The 13,619-nt window shown below is 43.1% G+C and overlaps 1 protein-coding gene across 1 annotated transcript in view; it reads right to left on the reverse strand.

Annotated features, from left to right (window-relative positions):
* T265_03154 (hypothetical protein) overlaps positions 1 to 10,885 on the reverse strand; it is a gene marked incomplete at both ends in the record, with an annotated part of 84,239 nt that extends 73,354 nt beyond the window's left edge. The window contains 8 exons of the mRNA XM_009167567.1: positions 390 to 698; positions 1,397 to 1,618; positions 3,788 to 3,930; positions 4,810 to 4,935; positions 5,775 to 6,072; positions 7,248 to 7,409; positions 8,572 to 8,733; positions 10,409 to 10,885. Of these exons, the coding sequence (XP_009165831.1) occupies positions 390 to 698; positions 1,397 to 1,618; positions 3,788 to 3,930; positions 4,810 to 4,935; positions 5,775 to 6,072; positions 7,248 to 7,409; positions 8,572 to 8,733; positions 10,409 to 10,885 (1,899 nt within the window). The remainder of the gene's footprint in view (positions 1 to 389; positions 699 to 1,396; positions 1,619 to 3,787; positions 3,931 to 4,809; positions 4,936 to 5,774; positions 6,073 to 7,247; positions 7,410 to 8,571; positions 8,734 to 10,408) is intronic.
* Between the last annotated feature and the right edge of the window lie 2,734 nt (positions 10,886 to 13,619).

Consider the following 13,619-nt stretch of genomic DNA (forward strand, 5'->3'; position numbering starts at 1 on the left):
ATAATATAATAATTAATATAATTAATATGCTACAGTATAATATAGGACGTATATTGGTATATATATAACATTAATTCCCTTTTACTGACACGTTCGTACACACCAGCTGCGAAAATTACATGAGTGTGCCGGTGCATGTCTTCCGAACTACCTACTCTTCTGCAACCCGATGGTAGAATTGTCGGATCTCAGTGTGCTCTCAAGTCACCTACAGGCTGTTGAAACAAAAGGCAACATCATACGATTGTTGCGCCATCACCGCTGGTGAGGTATAGGAGCTCGTCAGGTTTTTAGCAGCGTTTGTCAGGAATTAAAGATTTGATTCCGGTGTTTTTTATAAAAAGAACTTGCATCTAGGCTCGAAGAAATCAACTTCATCCGTCACTCACTTGTTTCAAAACAATGGCATATCGATGAAGTGCTTCAGCTTGGTCTGCCGCATGTATGAGTTTCATTGGAACAGCGTAACCAAGACCCACAAGCAGACGGACCTCTCGCTGCAATTGAACCAAAGCATCCGGAAATCCCACCTCCAAGAACCCGTTTGCTGTAGACAAATTAAGGATAGGACGCGAAGGGTCAAAACTCAGTGAACCAGGACCACCTTGCCCGTCCAACCGAGCCAAGTTGCAGCGCGACCAACTTTCAAACTGCTCTCGTCTCCAGCAGGACATTTCTTCGATAAGCGAGGTGACTTCCTGAAAGTGGGGCGATACAGATTTAACGCCACACGGAGTTGAGGAGAGCGATGCACTAAGTTGGTTAGCTTTTAGGAAAATATGATAGCTGATTCAAAATACCAACACAAAGATTACTAAAAAATGACACATGTGGTTGGAAACTGAGTTCAGCTGTGTAACCCCCCACAGTTTGGTCTAGCGGTGCGACATTTGCACGAATATCTGCGTGATGTGCCTGAACCGTGTAGAACTGAGCTTCCACTTATCTTAACGCTTCACAACTTCGTCTTGTATGAAACATCACGGTGAATTTGCTATTTACCAAGGGGTATATCAGAAATTGACGTGACTTACGTCGTAAGGTTGACGTTTGATAAAAATAGATTTTGAGCTTTAGAAGTTCCATGGCTGCAAAATTTACCTTTCACAGCTAACGTTCTGTGAATGTCTAAGGTCTTTTTTTAAATAGTTCAACTATATTAGCGCGCGCTCAGCCCACATGAATGGGTAATGAGTTCCCAAAAGATCCAAGGGGACATTTCGTACGATCTGATCACAGTTCTGCATTCCAATGCAGAACTGTAATCAATCCTTCTTCTTCGTGCTTGGCACTGAAAAACAAATCCTAAAAAAATGTCTTCCTGTCATTTGGCGTGTATGTGGTAAACACCATAGGAGCTGACCAGTTAGAAAGGTTTGTAGTAAACTTTGCATACTTGTTTATATGCCGGATATCTTGCCAGGTCAGATAGAAGACACTCCACTAATTTCAAATCTTCCTTCGCTCTCGACTCCAACTGACCAGCCCACAGCATTCGGTTGACTTGTTCGGGAATGTTTTTTGCGGTCACGAGGCCGGTGGAGCGCCCGATAGATTGTCCAGTGACTGTTGTTTTATCCGTGTTTGACCCCGAGCCAATCAGGAATTCTTCACGGAACTTAAAGAATAGGGATGGGACAACAGGAAAGGTAGAATTGAAAAAAACAGATTTTCGGGAACAGCAATTCTTGGTCATCAATAGCAGTAAATGGCCTGAAGGGGGCTTGAAATAAATCAACAAACAAACTTCTAGAGTTCGTAGCCATTTATCTGTGGCGTGTTATCATCATCATCATCATCATCATCATCATCATCATCGTCATCATCATCATCATCGTCATCATCATGATCATCACTATCAACGTTAGCAGCAACAGGCCAGTAGGATACACGTAGTGCATGCCACATCATTCTAACCCGGCGCGCTTAATCTGCTGCCCCAGAGAGTACTTTTCGTTAGCGCGCACTCACTTACGCGCAACTTAGCCGTGTACTCGCTGGGGGCAGCTAACTCTCACCACACTACGAAAATGGCGGTGATGAAACATATGAAGACCGTTGAAATCTTCTGATAGGGAATAAGATAGAGTTTCGCAGCCACAAAGTAACATTTGTCTTGTGACAGGGATGCTTAGCTCTAGCGAAATTTCTTCCTGACACTGGAATCGATACAATATGGTGGACGCTGTCTGCGCTCTGATACTCCGCAAATCAGCTAGATCTGTTGTAGTACAATCAGGTCCTACACAGTTGTCGAGATGTGCAAACTGATCTACCGACCCAAATTTTTCATTCTGGCTCATTCTACACACAAAAAGACGAAAATTCCCTGAATAGGACTTTGTACTTCAAAGGTGCCAGATGCATGCCTAAGCACGGATCCAATACCCCATTTAAAGTGTTTTATACGAACAAGTAGCCAGAAAACAGCAAAACGATACCGCTCGTATAACTTCAGACTTGATTTTGTTATCTGGATTCATAATCTATTAGAGTACATACTCATTAATACCATCGACGACACAACTGAAAGAACTGAAAAAAAGGAGAATGGGCATTTCCGATGAGCTCCACTGGTTGTAGAAAACTGTTCTAGGGTTTACTGTATAACTAATCTTACAGGAGGTAAGGAGGCAATGGTGTGGCATCTTCCCTCCTTCAGTTGGCTTATTTGTGCCATTCCTCTTCTTCTGTTTGCTGTACGCAGGGTTTCGTGGCTCTCCAATAAGTGAAACCACAGTGAAAATGCTCTGGTTTCTACATCCAGATTTTCACTGGACTACCACAGCAAAGAATTTCCGCTAGAAACCCAACTGGTACACCGAGTGCGATTCATGGTCACCAGCGGCAAGCAACACTAATGACCCTGAATAATACTCACACGGGAGGTACCCATTATAAATTACATTCGATGATATTTCCCAGAAGAATATAAAAATGAATATCACAAACGTAAAGGCAACCCTTGTCAAACGCCCAGACTGATCTTTTCGTCTTTGCTTACTTAGACTCACCAATGAGTAGCAAATATACTTATTTTCACTATGGCTAGTGAGCGGAATGTTTTGAACAATGAGGTATATTTCGTGAGACCTTGCTAAGAGCTAGTGAGTATTTACAGCACCTTACTGTGATATAGATTAACCCCCACGCCCAAGAAAGTATACACAGTTGCCACCTTTGACTAGTGTACTTTCAAAGAAGTGCAAAATAATTCCAGCCCAATCAACAACCGGAGGAATTGAGCGAAATCGCCTATTCATGGGAAAAACACCCACAACAGAAGAGAAGGTGAGCAGATCGGTAAAAACAGAAGGACCATTGCGACAACCTATTGCGCTCGATCGTTTGGATCGATGTGACGTCGCGAGAGGGCGCATCGTTCCTCATCACCTGTGTTGTCGGATGAGCAGATCGGATACTTTCAATATGTAACGAGTATTAGTCAGGTGCTCCACCGACAATTCAATAAATTCCTTGTGGATATACTAACTGGCTTCCATGATACCTTCTTTGGAAAATCGATTTTGGCTTGAATTTACAAAGTGACTCTTCTAGTGTTTGCAATTTCTGTGTGATTGTACAAATTGCCGTTTTCCAAAAGGGTTCCCACCTATAGTGGAGGGTAACTCTAGGAAACTTCCGAATGTAATGTCCTCATTACAACTAGTTTACGTCACACTGCTGCATTCGTTAGGTTGGACTTATCATATGTGACATCAACGCGCTCGATTCACTAAACTAACGATGATAATTTTGGCAGGAAAGTCAATGTTGTTTTGATTACCTCCTTCACAGAAGCTTCCAGATAGCCCAGAAGTGTCTCGCGCTCAGACTGAAGGGCTGCAGAGACCCGTGAACGTCGGATCAAATCCTGGTACTTGTGGAATTCGTGGAATATGAGATTCACGTTGTTCTTGTCAGCAAGTACTGTATTTGAGTGAAAACGGAGAAGTTACTGTTGTGACTGAAATTATCCATACATGCGTCCACCAGAAACCTACAGAACAAGTAACTTCTCTAACTACACCAACTTTTTGTGATAAGTGAACGTGTTGGGTGAAGAAAATATCAAGGCTGAGATCCAACCACGTCAGCTAAGCTTAAAGAGAAGAAGGAAAATGCCAAAAACTCACGTCTTAACTGGTTAACTGTATGATGGTTAGCTACATTAGTACATCAGTTACACCGTTGTGATGAATAACAGGAACCTAACTGAAATGAGCTACATGTTGAATTCTACGAGCTGGAGTGGGCAGCTTTTGCCAACCTTCGACACCTATGGCACTGGCGTGACGTGAGCTTTCTGGGAAGAGTTTGCACTGCGGTGGTGCGATCCTTACTGCTCTATGGATAAGAGACGTGCTCCTACGCGCAGGGGAATATGTCAGTGTTTGAACACCGGTATCTCCGCAGCATTGGTCAAGTTTGGTAGGAATATCGGATTAGTAATGCTGAGGTACGCCAGATGGTTTTAGGAACTCTCCCACGGTAGATGAATTACTCACGCTTCATAGGTTGCGATGGTTGGGCATGTGCTCCACATACCAGAATATCTTCTCCCTCACAGAGCTCTTTTCTCCCAGACTTGTACTGAGTGGAAGCGACCGAGAGGTGGACAGTGTATAACTTGGCAACGAAGTACGAAAACACTAACCAGTAAACTTAGTCAGGTGGGCAACTGCCGCCTCCCTGGATGGGGACCCCGGGACCCGAATCACCAATGTTTAATGACAATGACGAAAATGGCCCAATCTCGCAGTCAGTGGTGCTCGTTCATCAAAGCTATCGCCTTCAATGCGTAGCTACCCAGTTTCTGAACAAACAGAACATGCTTTTGCCTCCAAGGCTTGGTTGTATGTTCCACTTTCCCGTTTTTCGGTGTTTGAAACTCTAGCAGCTGGAACCACTGTGCATATGGCACACCGTTTATAGCTGTTAAATTGAATTGAGTCGAAACAATAAGGGCAACACGAGAATAGACCAACTAATTCCGAGCTCTTTCAAAAGGTCCCCGACGACCCATTTTCTTGATGATTTCAGCACGCAGGCTTGGTTATCATGAAGAACGAAGTTCGGCATAACGCAGAGCGTTTGAACCCCTTTGGAGTTTCATGAGATGCGCATTGCGCTCGCGCGTGCAATGCGCAACTACCTACAACTCAAATCATCGGTGAACGAAACTGCGGCAGCTACAACCACTGTACGACGAGTACGCGGCTCTTACAGCTGACAATGATGATGATGATGATGATGATGATGTGCGCATCGTTGGTAAATATCAACAAACATGGAACATCTTTACGGTGTTTCGCGGCTTTTTGACATACTCAGACTTCATTCAATTAAGGAATGAAATCTCCAGTGAAAAGTCTCCAAAACGTCCCATACTATCAACAAAAGTAACTCAGTAACAAAAGCAACTCAGAGGGACGAGTAATTCCATTCGAGAAGTCGTCACGTGACCACGTGATGAGAATTACATGAATGAAGGATCAGTGGCATTATATCCTGTCTGAATGCGAGCTAAGTATACTACTCTTCACCCGTCGTGGTCGAATGATTCAGTTTTCAACCACTGGATGCAGTGAAACATAGTTTTAAAGCATTTTGAAATTGCGTAGTTTACTGATTTTACAGGCAACGAATTGGTGTCTCTGGGTTGGTGAGCCATGCACATAGGTCTATTAACTTGAATAAAATACCACCCACAGCTCCAACATTCAAACCCTGAGCACGATGTCATGAAAGAAGATAAACATGAACACACCTACCATCCCCCGAGGCTCCCGTCAGTAGTTTTGTGCGCAACCGTATGGCTGCCCGCTCTTCTGCCGCGTTAAATTTCACATCAACCAGACTCTTCCCAATCAACCACTGCTCAGCCGTGAGTGGATTGTAGTTTAGTGGATTGGCCAGTTGACGCAATGCTGCGGGGACCCCCGAATTCTCCGTACTAGTATTTTGTGTGAACAGAAACTCGCCCAGTCCAGCCGACATACCGAGCTCCCCAAGTTCCGAATCTGTGAGCAGTCGTCGCAAGTGTTCATATAGTCCACGTATTTGAAGAACCTTTGTAGAAAAATATAGCCTGCGGCACTGAGTTTGATGTGGGTGCCATCAGTAAAGACAAGACGGTACACAGCCAAACCTTATTTTTTCAAGTTTAAAGACGTCAGATCAGTCATCCAGCTCAATTAACCAAGCTAACTGATGTGTGACGATCACTTCTTCTTATAGCTTAATGGATCAGAGTCGGTGAATTTGCACTTTTATCACGAAATCGATGGAGAAAATAGTAATTCCTAAGGGGCGAAAAATTGAGTCTGCTCACGTAAAACAAAAAAATATACGGCTGAATTTTTCTCTGATATAACTTCTTACAGGAGTTGCCACTCCGAGGTATCAGGCTAACTTATAACATCCATGTGATACTTTGTGTTCATCTTGCTCTAGATCATATGGCTGTTGCATTTTGTCATGTGTCTCTTCAGTCATTTTCGGTCTTCACTAACTCGCGGCGTAACCAAATGCTCCACAGTTTCCGGTTCACGGACAAACAGAATTCGCCTAGAAACTCCATTAGTATGCTGTCTGATATAGGTGTCACTTTCAAAGGTGGAAACGAAGGTGGCTGTGAGATAAAACAGTTCATTCATTTGAATTTAAGTCTGGCCGGAAAGAAGGATCATATGTGATGCATTCGTGACACTGTTTTGACACCAGACGAGGGCCGGTTTTCAAGACACTATGGTCTGACTTTGGACGAATCCACAATAACATTTCCTTAGAAATGAACACCAACTGGCCGAGAGATTCGTGAAAGTGCGTCTACATCATTCTTTTTCGGAGAGATTTCTTTCCCTTACCAATCGACCTCTGTGGTTACTACGTTCGAAAAGGGCGACACTGATCATGAGTTATAAGCTTACTAGGGCTCACTGGCAGCGCACATTTTCGGCCGTACTGGAATTAAGCACCGATCATGTGACGCTGGGCAAGCACGTTGTCCCTACACCGCCATCGCACGCTGAAACGCACTCGAATTACTATGTCATGGCAGGTGAATATACTCGTGCACCAAGCCCGACAAATAGCCAGAATTATCACGCAACAATGGGAGAATGGGCGTTTACACAATGATGATTGGGATTCTGGTGTTTAGAAAACTCGAGAAATTACCGCTAGAAATAGTGCCAAGTAACTCTTTCAAGTACAATTGCGAAAGTATAATCTGTGAACATTACCTCATTCAGTCGCGATTTGAACTGGGCCAAGTAGGATAAATCGGGAGGAGAGCCCTCCCATGGATGAGGAGCAAAACGGTGCCAGATTTGTTGAGTAAGCACGTTGCTGCACTTTTGCCACTGCTCGCAAGCTTCAATGCCCAGCTGCAAGCCGCTTTTGACCTTCAAAGAGAGAACAATGTAACTTCGTATACACAGTGAACTTCTCTCTAATTAATCAGCTTACTTCAATGCCTCCACACAAGATGAGTTCATTAGAACTGATAACTGATAAACTTCGGGCTTTGCGACTACCAGCATAAAAAATTAAGTGTTTGTCACTCAAACATCATTACAGTCACCACGATGTGTCATGCAGTCCCGAACACTTTCAGTTCTTACACTTATTGCAAAAAGTTATCATGACCCTGGAAATTATTCCGGATGTTGGTTGTTACAGGATTTTTTAAAGAATTCATGATTTTACCCAAGCAATTTCGTTGTATGAACAGGATAGCTTCATCCTTGATTTTGGTTTGATTTGTCCGTTTGTGGTTTAGGCTGTCATGGCCTCGTCTACCAAAGTCTGCCAATTTGACCGTTAAGTTTTCATACCTAGTTCAATTTAACCACACCTTATGACATCTATAGAGTTGCTTACCGAATGAGGTATGTGAAGCGAATTTTTGTCGGTCTACTGACCCACTGAGTGTACACGTTAACTGAATGCTCGATTTAGATTAATTATTTCGATCAAGGCTTTTTCGCGCATGCGTTTTAGATAGCCATGTTCATCTGACCTTGTTCTTATTGTTCGTGATACAAAAAATGGCTAAATTCAAGCTCGTACATGCTGCTGACAGCAGTAAAACTCATCGTGGTTACTACGTTCGAAAAGGGCGACACTGATCATGAGTTATAAGCTTACTAGGGCTCACTGGCAGCGCACATTTTCGGCCGTACTGGAATTAAGCACCGACTGGTCACTGCGTTCGAAAAGGGCGATACTGATCTTGAGTCATAAGCTTACTAGGGCTCACTGGCAGCGGAAATTTTCGGCCGTACTGGAATTAAGCACCGATCATGTGACGCTGGGCAAGCACGTTGTCCCTACACCGCCATCGCACGCTGAAACGCACTCGAATTACTATGTCATGGCAGGTGAATATACTCGTGCACCAAGCCCGACAAATAGCCAGAATTATCACGCAACAATGGGAGAATGGGCGTTTACACAATGATGATTGGGATTCTGGTGTTTAGAAAACTCGAGAAATTACCGCTAGAAATAGTGCCAAGTAACTCTTTCAAGTACAATTGCGAAAGTATAATCTGTGAACATTACCTCATTCAGTCGCGATTTGAACTGGGCCAAGTAGGATAAATCGGGAGGAGAGCCCTCCCATGGATGAGGAGCAAAACGGTGCCAGATTTGTTGAGTAAGCACGTTGCTGCACTTTTGCCACTGCTCGCAAGCTTCAATGCCCAGCTGCAAGCCGCTTTTGACCTTCAAAGAGAGAACAATGTAACTTCGTATACACAGTGAACTTCTCTCTAATTAATCGGCTTACTTCAATGCCTCCACACAAAATGAGTTCATTAGAACTGATAACTGATAAATTTCGGGCTTTGCGACTACCAGCATAAAAAATTAAGTGTTTGTCACTCAAACATCATTACAGTCACCACGATGTGTCATGCAGTCCCGAACACTTTCAGTTCTTACACTTATTGCAAAAAGTTATCATGACCCTGGAAATTATTCCGGATGTTGGTTGTTACAGGATTTTTTAAAGAATTCATGATTTTACCCAAGCAATTTCGTTGTATGAACAGGATAGCTTCATCCTTGATTTTGGTTTGATTTGTCCGTTTGTGGTTTAGGCTGTCATGGCCTCGTCTACCAAAGTCTGCCAATTTGACCGTTAAGTTTTCATACCTAGTTCAATTTAACCACACCTTATGACATCTATAGAGTTGCTTACCGAATGAGGTATGTGAAGCGAATTTTTGTCGGTCTACTGACCCACTGAGTGTACACGTTAACTGAATGCTCGATTTAGATTAATTATTTCGATCAAGGCTTTTTCGCGCATGCGTTTTAGATAGCCATGTTCATCTGACCTTGTTCTTATTGTTCGTGATACAAAAAATGGCTAAATTCAAGCTCGTACATGCTGCTGACAGCAGTAAAACTCATCGGTGTGTTGGATTATTGAGTATATTGGAGGAGTTGTGTTGAGGAGTTCGCCACCTGCGTTGGGAACCCTGTCAGTTGCTCCATTACTCTGTGGTTTGGGCAGGAGAATGGGGATATACTACTGAGTTGATGAAAAATTTGAGCAGCACTGGATCGAAGTAAAATCACGTCGGTATAGACTCTACTCATAAGTTTGCTGACGGCAACCATATGAGTAGTGTATTACGTCTATACATGTATCGCGATATCTAGATTATCATACCAAGTGAAACATTAGGCAGTCTGATGCGACACATTCAGTTGCTTAAAAACATCACAAGCGAGAGATTCAGTTGGGTTTCATGTGAATTACCAGTCATAACCAAATTGCTATGTAAATGAGTGTATTTCGCTAATAACGTCAGTATCTTCAGAAGCGTAATGGTTAGTCTTATTCATCATAAAAATGTTCTCCTCTAGCTGCAGTCACTGATATCACTGATACTAAATCAGGAAGTGTGGAAGTCCACTGTTCATAACAACAATGGACACTCGTGGGGACAAGAACTTCGATGTCATTAAGTTTCTTTGCAAGAATGAGATGGATAGCAACCTCTCCTCTTTGAATAAAATTTTTTGAAGCCTAAGGAGGAGATAAAAAAAGACAACGAAAAAATATAATCACTCAGCTATGACGGCCCTTCAGTGTCTGACTGACACACCATCCAATAGTGGTACGAGGACACTGACTGGTTGCCCAAGCCTAGATAGGAGCACTCGAGATGCTGGGCTGGGCCTTGAAGCACATACCCTGAGGTCAGTAATTTTATACCCTGCTCACTGATCTACCTCGAGTCCACAAAGATAAAGGAAAACGAAGAATTTGTTTTCTGGAACCTTGAACTTCATTGGACAAACAGTTGTTATCCTAGCCCAGAATGATCTGGTTGTGGATTGGCCACCGGAGAGAAATGTGACCCCAGCCTTTTATGCGTAAACATACCTGACTAAACGGGTGCGTCCACAGTAGGGACACGGGTGTGTTCGATGAGTGGCTTTCCGAAGTGACACCACCTAAATTATACTGTATAACTCGAACCACCCAATATCCCATGGCCTGGATCAGCTCACGCATCCGAGATTCTGGAAACGGCTTTGTGGCTGTTGACTCAAGACATCGCCATGTTTCGTCAAGGACATCGAAGACCACCGGATCCAAAATATTCAGCAATTCTGTTAATGCACTTCCAAGGCCTGCTTGTTCCACTGTCGAAGCCAGATCTTTACTGGAGGACACGACCAACTGTGATGCACTTTCGAAACGCGCGCATTCATTTGCGGCAGGCTCCAGAAGTTTGATAAAGAGCTCTGCACGATCCTTTTCCGAGGACGAATTTCGAGAAGCTTTTTTAGCACGCCTACGCCAGTAGTCGACCTCATCTGATAGGGACAGTACTGGTATAAAACAAACCAGGGACATTGAGAAAAAAATGATTTGAACCGATTTGTCTGAGTGCTTTGATTCATCATTATACAAAAAGCAACAGCTATCGCACACATTGCATCTCCAAATGGCTGCTGCCGGGTGGAAGTCCGTTTTTTAGGGTACTTATATCGGGATTTGTGTTTCTGAATTTAAATATGCGTTATGCTGCCAGAGTTTGCGCTCTCAGCGAAAACGTCGCCAGGAAGTGACGGTGAATAAGAGTCAAAGTAGCTCGCAAAATGTTCACGTCATGGTGACCGTGGGTTGATTTGGATCCTTGAGTGCAAGCTGGTCAGAACACGTATCTATGTAGCTAAGTACTTAATAACCATGAAGCACTCATGAAGGAAATCGGAGCTGTTGGAACTAGATACAGAAAGTGAATACTCTAGCGTCCAAATGACTGATTTCCCAATTAGTTATCCGGTACCTTCCGCTTCGGATGAAACCATGCAGCGCATACACTTAGTTCTCGTCTAAGTGTATAAGAAATATCAAGAGCTCTCAGTTCTAGCCTCTTCTGTAGTTAGTGAGATATAAACACTTGGTAACCCATTAAAATAGGAGATTCAGCTTCTAAAAAGTTCAAAATATGCTGAAGGGATGGAATATGATTGGTTCTGAAAAGCAGTCCACTAGATAAGCCTTGCTGGTATAGTATCAGATGGGTCGGTCACCTGTCGCGGTGATTATCAGTGTTTACCGCTTGCCGCGGGATCACGCGGTAACTGACCCCCATTTGCCAACGTCAAATACCAATCCAAGTTTTAGTGACGAGAAACTGATCCCGCTCAATCCACTTAGTGATTCCACATAAGGAGGAAACCTGTGACAAATTGCTCTACAGTTATATCCAGTCTCTAATATTACCAGCACCAGATCCAAGACATTTGGTATTTATCAAGTCCTGAAAGAGAATCGTGAAAAGTCATGAATATCCACTTGACTTCTTCCAGATAACCAAATGTTCCGAAAATTTCTCTGCGTAGATAAAAACGAGGAATACTTCAAGTTAAAAGTCAGTTTCTCACTCCATGAGAATAATATTTGCTTGGAAACTGCAGCAAAACCGGGATTAGCCAGGTAGTGTATCAGTATATTCTTCATGCTGCTATGCGAATTAGGTAGTGTATACAGTATGCATTTATTCTGCTAGGTTTACTAATTCAAGGAACTAAACACACACTGTTGGGTGGAATACAATATTAACAGCATTGAAGACTAATGATAACTTATTTACATAAAAGAAATTACTAAGTAACCTTGTGAGTAGTCTCTTGTGTGAAAATATATTACGATATCTCGAATGCCGTATCAACTGGAACACGAAGCGTTCTTTGTGAGCACACATGAACGAAACATTCAGTTGAGTCTCCCGTGAAAACCCAGTTGGTATGCAAATGAGTGCATTTGTCGAAATGATAATTTATCTTGTTGGTAGTGAGGAGATTTGGGATTTTTGTGGAGATTTCGTCCTGTAAGTGAAGCCAATCTATGCTGAAAAGCCGAGAAGCACTGTACAGCTGTTTCACCCTTGTTGGGAATCACCAGCAGTGCGCATCTCACGGAACTCTGGAGAGTCTCGAACCCGCGACCTCCCGGCTAGCAGTTTGAACCCTTAACCGTTCGGCCACGAGTGGCTGATCAGCAGTGTGATTAACTCGCATTTAGACAGGATATAGCACCGCTCATCCTTCAATCACGGGATCCACATCACGTGGTCACACATGTTGACTGGCTCCTCGAGCAACGACTTCTCAGATAGAAGTTTCACTCATCGGGTGAAGTTTATTCTTCCACTGAGCTACTTATATCTTGTTGGTAGTGAGGAGATTTGGGATTTATTTATTTATCTCCTGATCCTGATTCATCAACGAGTGGTGACCAAGACATAAGCCCATTGCCAACCACCACGAAGGTTTCACCCTGGTTTTTGTGCGCTGGCGAGAGATGAGTATCGATATTCCATTAGTTATCTGAGCAATCCATGCTATAAACGCTACTCTGATTCCGTCCCCGCCATTCATCAACAGATTCGAATGCCTTGAACCGACTGACACATAGTTAAACTTTATTTCCCTCATTTCCAACGTAGTTCATAAGGCATCAGATTTGCCGCACGTCCTCGCCGTTCTCACATGTATCATCGTCATCATCAGTAGCAGCATTAACTTAGTAATCCACGGCAGTGTTGACTCGGGGACTTCAACTCCCCACGCCCCCAGGACGAATTTAAGAAATCTACAGGATGCCGTTTAGGGGTGTGCATTCTGACTCTAGAGGATTCTTATGTACGAACAATCTCGGTTTAATGCCACCTGGATAACAACCACCAGCTTCAGTTTTTTCAGGTGACCAGTATTTTAAAGATCGTTAGTATTCAACAAGAACATGGGACTGTTAATAAAGCAGCGATCATTTGTTTGTATTTGTGAATATTACTTTTGCGTTTAATTAAAACAGACTAAAATAAAATGAGATTTTCATTAAACGAGGAATTTGCAAAAGGATATTTGGGAAGTGTAACATACTGAAAACATTCCGACGCAAAGGAGTGATGTAGTGTCACGAAGAATACAATGTCAACCAGTACTGGTTGACTGGTAACTTGCATCAGTACTGGTGCGAGTCAAAGACAACCGGCTAACCAGTTTGTTGAGTGGAAGCCGGTTAAATCGTGCGCTGAGTTTGAGTGAAGGAGACAATATGCATTGTATTTTGCCAGGTA

The sequence above is a fragment of the Opisthorchis viverrini genome (genome assembly GCF_000715545.1).
Source record: "Opisthorchis viverrini unplaced genomic scaffold opera_v5_43, whole genome shotgun sequence".
NCBI lineage: Eukaryota > Metazoa > Platyhelminthes > Trematoda > Opisthorchiida > Opisthorchiidae > Opisthorchis > Opisthorchis viverrini.